General features: G+C 42.4%; 1 protein-coding gene across 1 annotated transcript in view; it reads right to left on the bottom strand.

Annotated features, from left to right (window-relative positions):
- The window catches only part of dok6 (docking protein 6), a 41,598-nt gene extending 34,870 nt beyond the window's left edge, over window positions 1–6,728 (bottom strand). The window contains exon 1 of the mRNA XM_071525292.1: window positions 6,663–6,728. Within this exon, the coding sequence (XP_071381393.1) occupies window positions 6,663–6,728 (66 nt within the window). The remainder of the gene's footprint in view (window positions 1–6,662) is intronic.
- Window positions 6,729–17,972: the final 11,244 nt, after the last annotated feature.

Genomic DNA, 17,972 nt, shown 5'->3' with positions numbered 1-17,972 from the left:
CTCAACTCATTGTCAGAGGAGCAGTTGTAGGTTTTATCTCTTGATGGCATCACAGATTAGGCCCTGTGGTATCCAGCTTTGGGAGAGTGTTGTTCATGTTCATAAATATTGATTGAACTGCACAAAATTATGGGAATACTAATCTAAAGTAAATTAATTCTGGTTAGGGTAAATAATTCATTTATGAAGAAAAAAATCGGTACAATATATAGACCTATCTACAGAATTGGCCTTCAATATACATTTGATCTCAGCCCAGCTCCCCAATGCTCTTCCACTAAACTAAAGAGCAAGGAAGGAAACTTTAACTGACTTCAGCTGATTGGACTAACTCAGCCGCGTGCATTTGCAAGTGAACCAATCATCATACACTAATGTCAAGCCTTTTAAATGACAGGTACTCATTCACTGTCTAGTTTGTCATGCAGACTGCTACTCCACTGCTGTTGTCTGCTGTCATGAGAGTCTTGCTGCTTTTGCTGACCCACCTCCTCCCCAGCTGAATTAGAAAAATGGAACAAAAGTTGAAAAGTGTTTGAATAATGTGGATGTTTTTTCTACGTGTTTATTTTTATGGCGTCCAATTAAGTGGCTAGTGTGGCATCAGGGTGTAGGGTCTGCTGGGATTGGGAAGATTAAATAGCCACGGCAGGGAGTCGCTTGGCCCACTACTGAGCTCTGACTTCTCCCCCATGGGGATTAGTGAACTTTGCACTTTACAAAGCAGCTCATCAGAAAACACTGGGCACACAAAGCTGTTATGGACAGCGCCGGCTTGGTGTAACATGTGTTTGTGAAAGGATTTCAGGCAGAGAGACAGAGAGCGAGAGACAGACAGCGAGAAAGAGAAAAACAGAGAAAAAGAGGCAGGGGTGGAGAGCAGAGTCCTGCCCGGTATTATGAGAGCATGATGTTGAGTGAGGGCAAGAAAAGAGTGAGTATTGATACAATGGGGCATTATGAGCCACCAGAAACTATATGGCGCATTACTTAATCAATTGGGTTTTAGACATTGCTAACTACTAATAGCAACATTTGTCCCTGTTCACGACAAAAAGCTTTTTTGATAATTAGGAACAACGGGGATCAATGATGTGAAATGTTCAAGTGAGGTCTGGGCAGAGATTTATTTATGAAAGGGACTATATAATAGTGGCACATTTTTCACCATGAATAACGACTGTTGCGCTGTTGTTCCCATATCCTGCTAGAGATGCAATTCATCAGGGCCAATAAGAGCTGGTAATTTGTCTTCAGGTCTTTGTCTGATAGAGGAAGCTGATGAAAACGAAAGGAAATGGCCACACGATGTATAGCCCTGCATATTTGTGAATTAATGCACTGTGTCCAACAACATCTATCACAAAAGGAACCGAAACTAGGCTACATGGCCCCCCAAGGCACAATTGAAATCGTAAACAAAACTAGGCATATTAAAAATATCATCCTCTATCTGCTACAGTTTCTGTATCTATTTGGCATATGGTAAAAACAGAGGAATCAGAGAGAAGGAGTAGAGAACAAAGCTCATTGTGGTCAGTGGATGTCAGAATCCAGTGATTAGCTCATTCACATCAACCAATTTCTTTCCACAACCCTAGTCTCGTTAGCTAAAGCCCATATTGTCAGGACAGTGAGTCTCCGTTGACAACAGTCTACTATAGCTGACTGCGTCTTTCCTCTGCTCCACTGACAAGTACAGTTCCTCAAGTGAAAAATCTCCTGACGTCCACCATTCTGGACGCCCTGTCATTGTTAACAGTGAGTGCACAGAAGGGGCAAGATCCCATCTTAAATGGCTGTGCCATCTTGGACAATAGACACATTGTTCTCCACTTCTTTGCCTGTGCTTTTGTGGGTCGTTGTGCGCCAACAACAAGGGGGAACATACCCACACCATTACAATACATGCTCTCCATGTAAAGGCCACCGGTCGCTGAACACAAATCCCCACTTGTGAGTCAAAAATGCCTGGGAGAGACAAAAGGGGACCAGAACAGCTAGAAAAGTTAATAACTGCTCATGGAAAGAAACAGAAAGAAATAGAAAGACATGGGAAGAGGAAGTCAATGGGTCAAGCAAAGTAGGAGCACCTAGTTCTTCATTCTGACTTTATATTTAATGACCAGAGGGACGGCAATTGTTTTATGCCTCTGTCAATGTTAATGTATTCATCAATGTCCAGCGTAACGCATTTTCACTCTACAAGCTTAGCATCAAACAGAGAGTATTTTTTCCAAAACACAATGTTTTTGAATGTTTTTTATTCTCTCTTTTTTAGATGGGGGTAAGGTAGGTGGTTGGGAGGTAAGGTGGGTGAAAAGCTGCATAGTTTAGTCCATTTATGTTAATGTGTTGGGAAATGAGCACTGAAAACAAAATCTCTGTTTTGCCTCAAAGTAATATATCTCAGTCTCTGAGCCAGCATCTGATCTACAGTTCCTTTGAGGTGTGTCAACATGTTTGTGAATGGAGGGACTGACTGGCAGACAGACTCACCTGGAGGAACAGACCATTCATATTTTTTTGTTTTGCTTTAAAACCACTAGAACAGTAAGACAGACAGGGAAAATATTCAACAGCTGACCTTTTCTATTTACCACGGCGACCTAAAACTGGGAAGCATGTACCTGGATTGAGACTGACACACAAATTTCTCAAAGGTCATGTTTTTCAGCTTTTCAAGACAGTCCGTCCCACTGATAGCATCAGCCGTTCCTCACTGAAAAGGAGACAGGGCCACAGGGACAATAGCAATATCCTGCATCAACACTATTGCTCCTTAGACACTGCCAGATTAATATTTTTTCCATACAGAGCCACTTCACTAGTTTTCTGCCCTCCCATACTATGTTACTATCTATGGCTCTGGTAAGCATTTACAGTTTGTCTTGACATAGTAAAATAATGGTCTATGGTACAAAGCCACAGGATTAGAATTAATTGAGAATCCACACACTGTTTTCTGGCAGCAGATTGTTTACTTGTTTGTCGGTGCATGTGTGTGCCAATTCTTCAATGTTGGACCAAGCGAATGTGTGTATGTGTGTGTGTGTGTGTGTGTGTGTGTTTGCGTGTGTGTGTGTGTGTGTGTGTCAGGGGGAATAGCCTGTAGGGGTTATGGAGAGGGTGCAGTGTGGGGTGATGAATAGGATGCTTTTGTGCTCAGTCTCTCAGCTGTCTGCAAACCAGTGAAGGAGAGAGAGGTGAGAGAGAGGGATAAGGTGAGGAAGATAGCCAGATAAAGGGGAAGAAAGAGGAAGAGAGATAAAAAAGGGAGGAGAGATGAGAGAGACACTGAGAACTGTGGGGAGCACAGGTGAGGTGTGGGAGCGTGGAAAGGTGAGAGAATGGGGGGAGAGGTGAGGAAGAGGAGGAGAATGTGAGAAAGAAAAGGAAAGAAAGACTACTTGTGCATTCAAGAACACTACACCGTTGCCTCTCAGCTAACAAAGCGACAAAGAAGTTGGCTAATGCAGGAAATCGCTGCCATCCGTGTCAATGGAGAAAAAACAACTGTCCCTGGAAACCAAACAGACCAACGGGGAGAGCGCCCCACTTGGTCATTTTGACTACTCGGCAGAATACTGACGTGACCGCATGGCGCCTAACCTTCACACATGATGGGGTTTGGAAATGAGCCAATCATATTGACTGATGCTGATGCGTTTGGCCAAAGCTGTTGTTGTAGCCACTTGAATTCATACCGCATAGAGAACTATTCAACTGTACTATTTCATAATCAGAAAAAGAAATATATAAAACATTTTAAATGGCATACCATTACAACAAAGACCAAGGTGGAGGTATTAAAAGGTCAACAGTGATGCAAAGCCTTGATATGTGATATTTGAGAGACCTTTAAAACAGTAAAGAAACATAAAATAAGTATCACAAAAAGAGGAAAACACCCAGGACCTATCTGGCCTACAGCCCCGTAGCCTATAATTTAGTATACTGGTCTTATTACAAACACATGTATACCTAGGCAGGTATAGCTTGCATAGTATTCAGTGACTGTACAGGATAGACAGAGGTCTATGTTTTAGCTCTATTTGTCCTCTATGGCTTTGTATAGAGGAATCACATGGAAAAAAGAGGGCAGTGGATCTGTCTGTTTGTCCATCTTACTGAATATGAGTCTGGGTCTGTGTGTCTAATTATCCTACTGGACTCTGTCTATCTGATTATAGATGTACATGACATATATGAGGATGTTGAGGGGTAAGAGTAAATGTCTAACAATGCCACCAGTCTCTCGTTACGGCCATGAAAATTACTGAGCTATCACTTCTCATTTTACAGTCGGCTGACAGCCAAACATGATAGAATGGATAGAGTGCAGTTCACAACAGGTCAACAACAACAACAAAAAAGCAAAATAGAGGTTTAGTTTGTGGTACCAAAGATGTAAAAAAGAACATGTTTTTGGTTGTTAATGAATGGCTGCCTTTCACATCAACATAGAGTACATTTCTACCCAACTGTGTATATCATTCCACTCCACCCAGCCATGTGTATCTTTCCACCATACCCACACGTGTGTGTATCTATCCACCCAACCAAGCCCTTTGGGCATGGTCTGGATTCTATCAATTCTGGATTTTGATCTCTTTCAAAAAATATTCCTTTTCAGCTTTAACACTTAAAACCAGGCCATGACTTTTCTTTCCACAGAAAAGTAATCAAATGAGAGGCCTAATAGGAGGAATGGGACCTGCTGAAGCCTATGCCTGTTGATTCTGGCATACTGATACTAAAGCCAGTTCCGTTGTTTGTTTTTTTTCGGACTGATTCAGAATGGGAATTGGTTTTCAATACCTAACCCTAGTGCGGACAGAAAAATACCTTCTGTCTACCCACACTGGGGTCCTCTGAGGCCACAGTCCATCACATGTTTCCTAAGGGGCTGGACAGACACAAACACAAGGGCATCACAGCATGGCTTCTCCATGATGAAACGGCAGCGAGCAGTGGAGGGCTGAGGGAGTGGGCGAGCAAACATACTGTTTTTCTCCAGCGCCACAAACAGCAGGATGAGATCTAGAGCTGGCAGAGATAAGGCATCCATACCTCCAGCATAGCCAACACAGTGTGTGTCCTCGCTTGCTTAGCAAAGTAATAGGCTGCACACACACACACTCCCTCTCTCTCTCTACATCTGAACGCATCTAGCTAATAGCATATGCAAGGAAGTAAATAGACCGAGCCAACTTTATATGAGCAAGCCAATTTGCATGTGAACAACAACAAAAGTCTTGTGCTTTCATTTGTTATTTCAGGTTTGCTTGTGTTGCGCAATGCAAATTCCTTTAGGGGCAATAAAGGTTTCACTTACTCAACAACGTTTACTCTCAAAGATAGCCTTATAATTCAAAACCCCCAAACAACAGTTGAGTGGTGTTGATGAAGCCAGGTGATGATATGAGGAGGCAGACATCATTAGCCTCCATCATCACACCTCATCAGAGGAGAGGGAGTGTGCCCGCTCTGTTAGCCTGTCAGTGTAATGAGCTGGAAGTATGAACAAAAGCAGATGGCTTTATGAGTCAGACAATAAGGCGCTCATAATTGAATATATATCATTCATTTGAATTTACGCAGTCAAGCTATAGTTCCCCTTGCTGTATTTCATTGCCAATCCATTATGAAAGGGTTGAAGAGCTGTCACCGGTCCGAATCAGGGGGATTTCAATGAGACTTTTCAATACTGGGAATAATTCATCAAGGCTGAATGAGAGTTCAGGAGGAAAGTACAGTAAGGATGTGCTGACTGAGACTAATGATAATTTGGTGTAGTGATAAATGGGGTGCCCAGCATTGCTATTTACCATGTTGCCCTAGAATCCATGTACTTTTAATGATACACTGCCATGCCATGAATTCATTTTGTTTGTCATATATCATTTGCACCATACCCTCACGGAAAATCACTACATTATTCCTATAGGGACTTATAGAGCTCAGAGGTAAGTTTATAGTGAACTTATCAGACTTTATGGTATTTAATTTTCTATGGTATGACTACAATATTCCTATAATATTTTTTATAGGGACTTTTAGTGACTGTGGTAGTCAATAGTGAGATTATTAGTGGCCTTATCGCACTTTATAGTATTTTGTATCGCCTACAGCATCACTACAGGGAGTTATAGTTTTGCTATGAAATGCAGAGTATCAGTCTAAAATTTACTATAGCTGTTTTTCATAAGAATTATGCCATGATGGAAACCTCAAACGATCAGAAAACTCAATTTAAACTTTGACAAAGGATATAAAGTTAGGCTACTGGCTGGAAACTGAAAGAGAGGGGGATGTGATTTACAGTAACGGCCGCATGACAGCAACCTATCAGCGGAGTAAACCTTAGATGTGGCCAAAACAACTTGAATTTACCAATATCGCAGCATGTGCTAAGTGTTTCGGTACAGTGTGCAATGTGAAACTTAGCCAATGGGAGAACTGGTCGTGCTGCTCTAATCTGTTTTTCCTCTTGAAGAGCTCACAGCAGGACAGCTGCCTATGGAGCAATTAAAGCCTCTTTCTTAATCCAGCCGCCCCTGATGCTGAAAGCCCGCAAACAACTGGAGAGCTCCCCCTCTTCCACCTCCTCCTCCTCCACCTCCTCCTCCGCGCTAGACAGCAAGTGCTACAGTACTCACCCCCAGTTTCTTACTCCGTATCCTCACGTATCCCTGTTTCACTATGTCGTTGAAGTTGGAAGCCATGGTAAGGGAAGCGGGGGGGGGGTAGCTTCCCGTCCGGGAAAAAGTAACCTCCTTTTCGGCTGGCGAAGTCTCTGCTTTAGCTAACTAGGGGCTCGGTCCGACATCCAGCACGGGGAGAGCGACCGTTGGGCAACCTGCTCCAGTGTCAGCGCTCGGGCTGCCCGGCTTCAGCGGCGCGTTCCATCCGGGAGTAGAGGGAGATACCATTCGTCAGCTGATTCGATTCAGGCGGAGAGGAGAGCAGAGGCGCGCTTCCTGGACCACACCATCCCCAAAATGGGGTGGGGGGGGGGGGGGGGCTATCTTAAATCAGGGGCTCCCAAACTTTTTCACATCAAGAAAAGAAGACCACCACCGCCAAAGCACATGCGCGTTAGCCCACGGACCCCAAGTTTTCCCCTCAAATAACCCCCTTGTTAAAATATGTTTTGTTGTTATTTATACTTACATAATTCTAAAACTCCACACTGCTGTAGGTGGGAGATAACGATGACGACCCAGTTTCCCCACGGGAATCATTAAAGTTTCATCTAATCTAATTTAATAGAATCCAAGAACAGTGCAGAGAGTGAACCCCATGATCTGAACAGTCCTCCTGTCACTGTGCTAGTCTACTCGTTTCAATTATAGTGACATTAAACTATTCCTCATTTTCAAGGACCCCTGCCTGATGGTCCCCAGACCCCACTTTGGGAACCACTGGCCTAAGAATCCTACAATTTAACTGGGCTCATTAGAGCCCATGAAGTAGCCTATTAGTCCTTGTGATTGAAAAACCTTAATGACACTTAGAAATCCTTTATTCATTAAATGTTTGTTTACCTCATAAGAAGTGATAGCGGTAATCTGCACCATACCCAAATGAAAAATCACTATAATAGTCCTATAATATTCCTATAGGGACTATAGTGTTTTTGTGATGTTGAGTGGAGAGTTTATAGTGACCCTATCGTACTGTATTTATTTAGATCCCATATGCTGTCACTATAATATTCCTATAATATTCTTATAGGCACTTATATTACGACTGTGGTCCTCAATAGTGAGTTTATAGTGACCTTTTCCTAAATTGTATTTTTTTCCATCTCCCATGGTATTACTAGGCCTATAGAATTTTCTGTGGTATAATTGTTGACCTATAGTTGCAGATTATTTGTAAGTTTTGTTGTGTTCTATATAGTATCCTATAAAATTTATTATAGGGTTGCTATAGTTATTTGTAGGGAAATGCTTCATGTTTCAATTCAAACAACAGAGGCCATGAGGACTATATTTAGAGTGGGCACATCTGTTTTCATTCATGTTTCTGATCATTAACATTATAATACATAAGCACACAGAGAAAGTGTTATGTGGTGCACTGTCCACACACTGTAACACTCAATATGACAAAGCTGATTACCTGATCATTCAATTACAGTTTGATATAACTTCAGAAAACTGAACTGATTATTCAAATTCTGAATACCCTTATTTTTCCCTACAAACAGGTTCCAAGAAAATAATGCAAATATGCAAATGCATAACATAGTTTAGTGTTTAGACTAATTTGCATCACACTTTGTACCTTGCCTTTTGGTTATTACCTGTCTCAGTATGAATATCATTTCCATATTTTTCACCAGGCAGCCCATTAATAAGGAAATACAATTTTAGATTGCCTTGTAAGCACCCTGTTTTGTCATTATTAGACCGCCTTGAATTGATGTTGTTTGATTTGTTATATAATAAAACCAGACACTATTATAGAATCAAATGAATTGTAAGCAAACTAGACTGCACAAAACACACAACCACTGCCTGCAGCCTTCTGGTAGATACAACTCTGCAGATCAGCCACCAAAAAGCACTGAAAATAAAAACACAGAAACAATTTTTCATCTCCGCCAAGGCCCAATGATTGTAAACCCTGTAATCCTGATTGGGATGTAGTGAGAGGCGTAGCTGTGTTTGTGCAATTGCAGAGAGTGAAAGCCTTGGTATTAGACAGCAGATGGCCCAGGTATATTGATATGAGGGGTTGCCATTACTTATGTTGATTAAAATGTAGAGAAGAGGCAGGGCTTATGTAAGAGAATTACATAAAAACGACTGTATGATCAAGTGAAGATCAAACAACTATTTATGGAAAAATACCCACTCACTGCACTTTTATTGTCCACTTTTCTATCTAACAATAAAGAAAGAGCCATAAATGAATGCTGGCAATATCAGAAAACAGATTTCCTCTCATAAATGAGGACAACAGTGTCCCAACCCGGCCTGTCTTTTGTAGTTCCGCACAATGATCCTATTGCTCATGTTAATTTATTTATTTCTCGCTTTTCCCTGAAAGAAAATATCTTCAGCTCTCAATGGCTGGCAAAGAGGGGGGCTTTGTTCAGTGCAGCATAGATGATTGACACTTTGAGTACTGCTATTCTGTCAAGTGTCAGCTTTTGAGTCCAGAGGTAAAACACAGTGTCTGTATTTTTCATTGTGTTCATCACGTTCACAGGGGCACACAAAAAAGCAAGCTGCTTCTCAACAACAAACAGCTTGACTTTGATAGTCTTCATATCTCTCTGGAAGTGTCCTCGAATTTCAGACTTGTCAAAGTTGTTTTGTCTTCATAATCCTCTTTGTACAACATGGCCCCGTTCCATTCCCACTGACTTGTCATCCTCTCTCTAAGAAAACAATGCTGACAGCAACAATGCCTTTTCATTGGACTAAATATTGTGTTCTTGTGACTGTCATTACCAAGAACTGTCCTACTTTTAGAGAGACTGGAAGTAATTGCCTGCTGCGATGCAAGATCAACAAGCAATTTGGCCTCAGTTGGTCTCAGGTAGAGAGGCTGCACAGTATGTAGGTCCCCACAGAAGCCAACATATGGCCCTGACATACATGAACGGTTGCCAAGAGGGTCAGATGTGCAGAGACTCACTCAAGAGCAGCAAGACCTTCGCCAAGGTCAGGAGCAAACCAACCAATATCTGCTGAGCTGGAGAAAAGAGAACTCTCCTCCAATATGGCAATTTATCAGGTATTGACCTCATAATCTTCACCATTTTTCATAGCTGTTCCGCATCAGGTATCCAAGTCCCTTCACATCTATGATGATTAATATTGGGAAGACTGAGCTGCTTGCAGAGAAACCTCAACATCCATTAGCGCATTAAGCATTCCTACAAAAGACACTGAATTGTTTATTCAGTCGTGGCTGTGGTGAAAACAAACTTTAGGTAGTTTTGATGGACTGGAATATTGAAAATGCCTTTGCATAGGATGCTTAGGTTTTTTTCACAGTGCTATTTGGCAAACATTCACAATCACACAAACAGCTAAATAATTAACACATTCCAAAAAGATAAGCGGAACTGAAAGAGAGACAGAGAGAGAGAGAGAGAGAGATGCCTCCCCACGCTTAGACGTTTGCCAGGTAAGCACTTATACATGTGGGTGGGGGAGAGAGAAGAGAGAGAAAGAGAGATCACACAGGCAGAGTTATGGTAATGTTCTGCTCCAGGTTCCTCTACTCGAGATTTTTACAGCATCCCATATCAGCCTGATATGTTAATAGGCACAATGGGATTTGGGTTTGATTAAATGTCAATGCCTGGAGGAGTAAAGCAATGGTGGAAAGGGAAAAAAATGTCCATTTCTCAGAGCAAGTGGTGTGAGCTGTTCGTTCTGCGCTGGTTGGGTCCTTGGTCCTGCAAGGAGGACATTGGCTGTTCACACAGCACAGGACAGGAATGCTGCAGAAAGTCCCAGAGGATCCAGCCATGACATGTTTGTGATTTACTCCATAACAGTTAGAAGTAGAAGTGGTTGTAGGGCTTATCTGTCCTTTACTAGAAGGTGAATCGTGAGAGTGGGGGATTTGAAAGGGTCCTTTACTTACAGACGACGATAAGTAGAGTGTGTTTGGCCATTACAGGGGCACCTTACAGCACTGAATTAACCAGAATATTTAGCAGAATACACTGAGAGTAAGATTCAATTTGCAGCAGCATTTCTGCTTGTGGAGATTTATTGTCAAGGTAATTTACCAGATACAGCTTTCATGGCTCTCCATTTTAAATCATAGCCATATAAGACATGGCGCTGAGAAAAAGTAACACATGAGAACGGGATAAAGTGTACATCTGCGTTTAGGGAAGTTTGGTAACTGTAGTTGTAAATGCACATATGAATCAGAAGATGAACTTTATAAGCAAACTACAATGATAATCCTTATGGTCCTGGGAGAGGAAGAATGAAAGGAGGATAGAAAGGAGGTAAGGAAAGAGGCAGTGGAGGGCGATGAGACGATGAGGAGAAAGGGAGAGATGTAGATGGATGAGGGCAAAGCGGAGGGGGAAGAAGAGGAATAGGAGGAAGAAGGAAGAAGAAAGGAAAAAAGCAAGGACACAATGAAAGGAAAGGAATGGATCAGTCCTGGTGAAAGGCTATACCTCCTGCTGGTTTGACCCAGTCTTTGTGTTCTAAATTGGGGTCCATTTTTTGTCACTGTGAGGCTGAACCCTGGGCTGGATCTCTGGAGACTTAACTGTTCTGCTGCTGTGGCATTTCTCATAGAAACAGGGGGGAGGCTGAGTCCACAGTTCATCACACTCAGCTTCTAATAGAAGATAGAGGAATAAAATAGGCGCTTCCCTCCAATCCCACAAGAGTGATGAGACGCCTGTTTTTTAGCACACAGCTAATTTGGAGACCAGAAGCTGTATTCATCAACCTTCTAAGAGAAGGAGTGGCTGGTTTTGGATCACTGACCAGGTCCTTCATGCGACCATCTCATTCATTTTAATCGTCTCCCAAACCCAGACACACTTGGTAAATTATAGCCCATATTCTTAGGATTAATGCATAACAGCTCTTCAACAGCTATTATTCTGATTAGTCTTCTTCATCAACCCTTATTAATATCATAATTATTATTGTGGTCAATGCATTATAATATGATAATATTGTTTTTGTTGTAGCTGTTACTGTATATGTCACCTCTTTTAAATACTGTTTTTAATTTGTTTATTCACTTACTATCTTTGTTTGGAAAACTCTTAGAAATAAATACTAGAAACAGCTTTTTTTTTTGCTCCCTGAAGGAGAAATTTGTCTTTTCTCTTGCCCCCCTCCACAGAGAGGTCAGAGGTCAGGTTCAGCTACAGAACAGCAGCCCAGAAGCTGGTAGGGATTCAGTGTCTTGCTAAAGGACACTCCAGCAGGGCGGTTGCTTGCTGTCAAGAGGTTGACAGACAGACGGTCACCCTACTCACTACGCCACCCTGCTGCCCCCGATCTTCAAGCTTGCCAAACACTGTGGGATTATTCATAAGATCAATACATGTGGTTAATTAATGGTCTTTGAATGTGAAGATGGTGTGTGCTGTGTCTCTTCAACTCATCACTGCCTCTCCTCCTGCTGAAAATGACTGGGGACAGACAAGTGTGACTAATATGTATGCCCTGTAGAGGGCAATATTGCCTACTGCGTCTCACTGTGGAGGTGCACAAGGAGTACTATGAAGGGGCAGTTTAAATGGCTTTGTGTTTCTTCTGTATGATAAGCAGGTTGTCGTCCATGTTATATGACTGCATAAGGTGAGGAATGAGCAGCATACAATCTGTGTAAGAAACTTCAAGTTGATATTGATGCATGAAACAAAATGTAGTCAGGTACAGGTTAGGTCTTTTGCGATATTTATTCAGTCTAAAATCTACACAAACCACACTACCCAAAATAGAAGCCAAATTGCTCGGTGGTGTTGACTGTGGATGCAGGCTTGGTCCTGAAACCCCAGGAGGACATCTTCTTCTCTTGATCAATCATGCACCTCATTTAGCACAACAGTCCATCAGTTGGTCAGGTGCAGATTCTTGGTGAATTTCTGTCCCTCTCTTGGGTTTGAAAACAGTTTTAACAAGCGAGATCAGTGGAGCAGAGGGTCACATTTGGCTAAAACTGCACCTTGAGTGCTGCAGGTTATTGGCTTCCTTATTTAATCTGACAGATTTAATATAAAACAGGTGATGCCTGTGCTTTTCTCAATGGCCATGGCTTGTGGGCCCTTCTTTTGGCTTGGCAGAAGCACATGGCTCCAGTGCTCACCGTCCAGGCCGGGACAAAGCTACTCTTTTACCTCCAGGGCCCGCTCCACAACGACTCATGTGTGAGCATGGAAAAAGAGTGGAAATCAAACCTCTTCTGTAAATACTGAAAGGTCAGTGATGACGTCAGAGTCCAGGGACAGCCTCCTTCATGAGTTTGCGGCCCATCGCCGGCGCCTGATTCGTCGCAGCTCTTTATATTTTGCACTCTGTGCTCCCTGACCATGATCCCAATATAAATACAGTAGCACACTTCTGTCACAGAATCGTGTTTGGTATCTCACCCATTGGTCAAAAGTGTGTCTCCTGTTCCCTGTGATGGAGGCAGCTACAAAAAGAATATTTTTTGCTGACTCACACAAAAACTTGAAAACAAACTTATTTTGAGATTCCCTTTGATGTAGTTTACTATGGACTAGTTTTATGATTTTTATTTTTTTATTTTTCATTTTTCATGCTGTTCTTCATGCACTACCCTTGGGCCCTCTAGGTCTTGGCCCAAGACTCTCTCACTTCCTTCTTCTTTCTATTATGACTGACTGCAAAGGAGTGTGTGTGCCCATCTGCCATGCATGGCCTTATTGTTTGGGCACGATACGCAACTGCATCTAGCTCCGCGACTGTTCCTTGTTGTCTTGCCAGGCATCTTATATTCTGTCCCAAGTCTTACTCAACATTTATTTTTCTTTCCCCTGCAAACAAGTGTTTGTTCTACATGCAGGCCCTCCTGATTGTGCCTTTGGATAGCCAGGGTTTCTTTGAAACCCAAGTCATTTCCTTTATTATCCATGGCTCTGTGTATGAGAACTGACGCCAAGTTCCCAAGATGTAGTATTGTTATTATCGTTATTATCATCACAATCTCAGCTGACCCACATCTGAAAACAGGAGAGACAGGAAAGGTTCTGTTCCACTCCCAGCTTGCTGGACTCTTTCTTCTTTCTCTCTTTTGCCTGCCCATTCAGAGGCTGCACCCTAAAAGTCATGCTACTTTAAAACATCTATCTTCTGGTGTATCTAGTGATCTCAGGGGATACTGTAATTTTTTGAATGACTTGGGTTGTTCTCAGTAAGAGAATCACATCAAGTACAAGAACAACAAAACTCACTTGTAAGAATATATTGAATGAAGATACAGATAAAGTCCCGATTAAGGCCAAAAGGTCAGAAAGTACTGTGGCACAAACATCTCCATAAGAGTCCATAAGATGATGTTAGACCTAAGTAGTACTAGAAGGCTTTTGTAAAAATTGGTCCACGCTACAAGCCTTACATTCCTCCATGGCAGAGATCTGAATTGGCTTTTTTGGGGAGTCTAGATATGATGAGGAGTTGTCATTATTCATTCTGCGGGGCAGATCTAACACCAGTGCAGCCTGGTAGGCAGCCAGCCTCTCCTGGAGAGGTACTGTAAGCATGGCTTTCCCTATTCCACAGTGCTTGTTTTAGGAAGGCTTTTACATGTGGCCCACATCTGCATCCAGAGCATAAAATGGCTTCACTGACACTCATTTATACAGGCTGGAGGAGCAAATGTTGGTGTTAGTGTCTTGCATGTGCAAAGGTTAGGTTTTATAAAAGAAGCAGCGTGCACGTGTGATCATGGACTTGAGTAATATGTAAAAGCATAGATATTCAGTATTGAGTATAGTTTAATCATTAAAACGTAACTTCGTCAGATGTTCCTTATCCTGTGCTCTACTCACCTGGGTATACATAAAGGAAATAAGCTTGCAGGAGCAACAGCTCCTATTTTCTTTATTTTCTGTCAAACAAAGGAACCTTTTCTCCTGGTAGTACAGCAAAAGCCTAATTTATTTGTCTTGGAATGGAAAGCAGAGAGAGTATTTGATCTGTTAAAGCCTCCTGCAATTAACCTGGTAGAGCACATTGGCCAAGTCTGACTTGTTGACAACATGTAGGCTGCTGTAACTTCAGCACTCTCAGATGGCACTATTTTGTTCCAGGATTGGATATGCACCACTAAGGCTCACATTACAGATTATACCAGCAAGGTCCATAGCCATTCACGTGAAAGTAACCTTTGGTCTGACAGTATTAGGTCACATTGCTCACACCTCAACATAATAGTCCAATATGGGAACCATGTAACTGTGGCATGTGTTGCTCTGCATGTTGTGAAGTCTTGAACAGTTTTCCAGATATTCTATGGTTATGCTTGTGGTTTATGGTGTGATGGTACCTACTGTAGACCGTTTTACAGGCAACCCTTTTTGAATGGGGTTTGATTGTTTCAAGGTGGAATAATTTGCTTTTCCAGGAAAAACAGCGGTCCACTTGACCACATGCACATGAACATATACACAACATATACATCAAATCTTCAAGCAGAGATAGACACATCCATGGATCCATTCATTGGTCCCTGATTGGCACATTCCACGTATCAATTTAAATATCTAGCATTTCAATAGAATTCACTGACTGGACTGGAGGAGCAATCTGAATGCACGCTATAGCTTTTAAGGACTTTCAATTTCAGTCAAATAGTTGGGCGGGTTGGTCAAAGGAGAGCCAGTTGGTAATGAATGGTTATTATAAATCAAATGTCTAAGATTTGTCAGAGGTTTGTTTAAAAAGCATAAAGGCCTAAAATAACTCAATAATTATATGAGTCACCTTGCCACTCAGGAAAAGCTTATTTTTTCTCCACCAAAGTACCCACTCCATCTTTGCAAAAACACATTCACAGTGTGGCTATGTACATGTAATATTTTTGGATCATGAGGGGAAAAAACCCACTCCCTGTCAGATTTTATGTTTTGTTCATCTGCCAAAGTAAAGGTTTGACAAGAAGGAACACAGTCATTACCACTGGCAACCATAACTTTTCACCTCGGTGCTGACGGCTCCTCTGACTGCATCACTGCTATCTGATTCACATCCAACCATAGTAGGACAGGCGGCATAGACATAGCACATAAACAAACAGGTGAGTAAGTGAAAAGAACACTATCCAACATGAGTAATACAATTAAACCCAAATATACAGCGCTTACACACACATGCAGTGCAGACAAACGCAGAAGCTCACACAAACTTTCTGTCTCTGTCTGTCTCTCTCTTTCTCTTTCTTTCTCTCTTTCTCTATCCCTCTCTTCTCAGGTATATATGGTCTCTTTGACACACTCTGCCAGTCTGCTGCCATGCAGCGCCACATTTAGCCCTGCGCGAAGCGCCAGACTGCAGCTGAGCAGAGCAGAGTGAGGAGGTTATTAATGGCCTTCCTTATTTTAAACGACAGTCTGAAAACACTGGTGGCACCATGCAGACCCTGCTAGCTGCGAGCTTGTCTTTCATCCCATCTGTCTTCGCGGCGCTCCGTCTCCTCGGTCCTAATGGGCCCGTGGCTGTCTGTCTGTCTGTCAGTTTGCTCCTAATGCAGCCTTGTCTGTCTGGTGGTTCACATATCAGAGCAGACAACGATCTTTCTCTATCAACTGATGCGTTGCACCACTTCGTACTTAATTATATTTGAAGCCATGCAGCATCTTTACTTACGATATTTGACATGGTTTTAAAACTGCTCAACCACAAAACGGATGCAAGATATCTTACAAAGCTTTATTTTATGAAACCTGAATTGTTTTATTTTTTCTAAAAAGTTAGGTTAAGAGTGTGGGAGCTGAGAAGGTGTCCCAATGTGTCATTGTTATGAAGGTGTCAGAGAATCAATACCTTATGCTCTTGTCTTTGGCCTTCAGGTTCTCTCTTGCTCCCCCCCCCTTTTACTATCCCTCTCATCCTCTCCTTTCCTTTCACTCTTCAGGGCCTCAAAAAGCCACCTATCACCGCACCCTGCTGTGAATTTTGACATCTGTCTGATGTATGCCTCTCTTTTCTCTCACAAGACCTGAGTGTACACGGATGCCTTATCAATCATTCCACAGCCCCTTCTCCTGCAGAGTTCAGCCTATCACAAGTGAGAGGCTTTAATGCAAACATCACAGAAACAGAGTGTGAGTGCATGAAGGAATATGTGCATGCATGTGTGTGTGTGCACATACACATGCACATGCACGTGCACGTGTGTGAGGTGTGTGAGTATTTGAACATGGTGTTTTTGTTTTTCATGCACAGTGTCCTTTAACAGTTCTTGGGCAGTTGCACAGTAATACTGAAGTAATAGACGCTGCCAAAGGTCTTTTGACCTCCATCACACCATTGACCTCCATCAAACACAGACACGCACACACACGCACACACACACACACACAATGCCAGCCTTTGTTTGTCTCCCTTTTCACTTGGTTCACATCCAACAGGGACTTAACTAAGTAGTTTTACATATATTGTGAGGGTCAATGTGTCGCCGTGCTTTGCTCGGTATGAAGCATGAAGCATGTACTCTCCCACGTGTGCAATAACATCCGTCACTCTCTAATTACGATTTCCACCCATTGCCACCTGTAAAACATTTACGAAAAAGCCATTTGAAAAGATTCCATTTATATTGTGTCACCTTGGTGTTACTGGGCCAGTAGCTGTGTATTCAACACATTGTAAATTCAACCCATCATGTAGGATTTGGTTGCACTCTTCTGGACCATAACTAAGACTGGCAGCTTGAGTCACAACTCATTGCAGCCCTCCAGACATCGTAACACTGTCGGACATGGATATGGTGGAACCCATTATGGATTGGTCATTTCGCTCCATTGCTGCTCAGAGGCAAATGAGGAGTGACGACTCCACTCCCTTGTGACCGGCTCTAAGGGGGAAGCTGGGGTATAAAATCAAACACTTCCGCTCTCCAAGGTATGAATGAACAACGGGGTAGGGATGTTGGGGGGTGGTAGCACATCCTGAGAGACTTCCACATTAGTAGTGTGGCGCTCTCCCACAACTGGAGCACTGGACCTGGAAGTGTCGGGGATCGGGTTCAGTCGTGAAGCGGTTATCCCTCATCTAGCCCACAGAACCTACCACTTCAGTGACCCTCTGAAGTATTATGACAGCAATACTGTTGTTTGATATTTTGGCTCCGTAGTCTTATCATTCTGGGTTAGTGCAATGTGAAATGACTCGTTGACTATGAGGTTTTAATGCAGATTGCCAGCTTCAATATGAGAGTATTATGAGCCATATCAGATGAACTGTTCAAGAACCACAGTCTTTTGTGTAGAT

Source organism: Centroberyx affinis, unplaced genomic scaffold (assembly GCF_046629955.1).
Source record: "Centroberyx affinis isolate AG114_WGS23_722 - 3 ecotype Tasmania unplaced genomic scaffold, CSIRO-AGI_Caff_v1 ptg001285l_1, whole genome shotgun sequence".
Lineage (NCBI taxonomy): Eukaryota > Metazoa > Chordata > Actinopteri > Beryciformes > Berycidae > Centroberyx > Centroberyx affinis.
The sequence above is the reverse complement of the archived record's forward strand: the minus strand, read 5'-3'. Positions and strand labels throughout refer to the sequence as shown.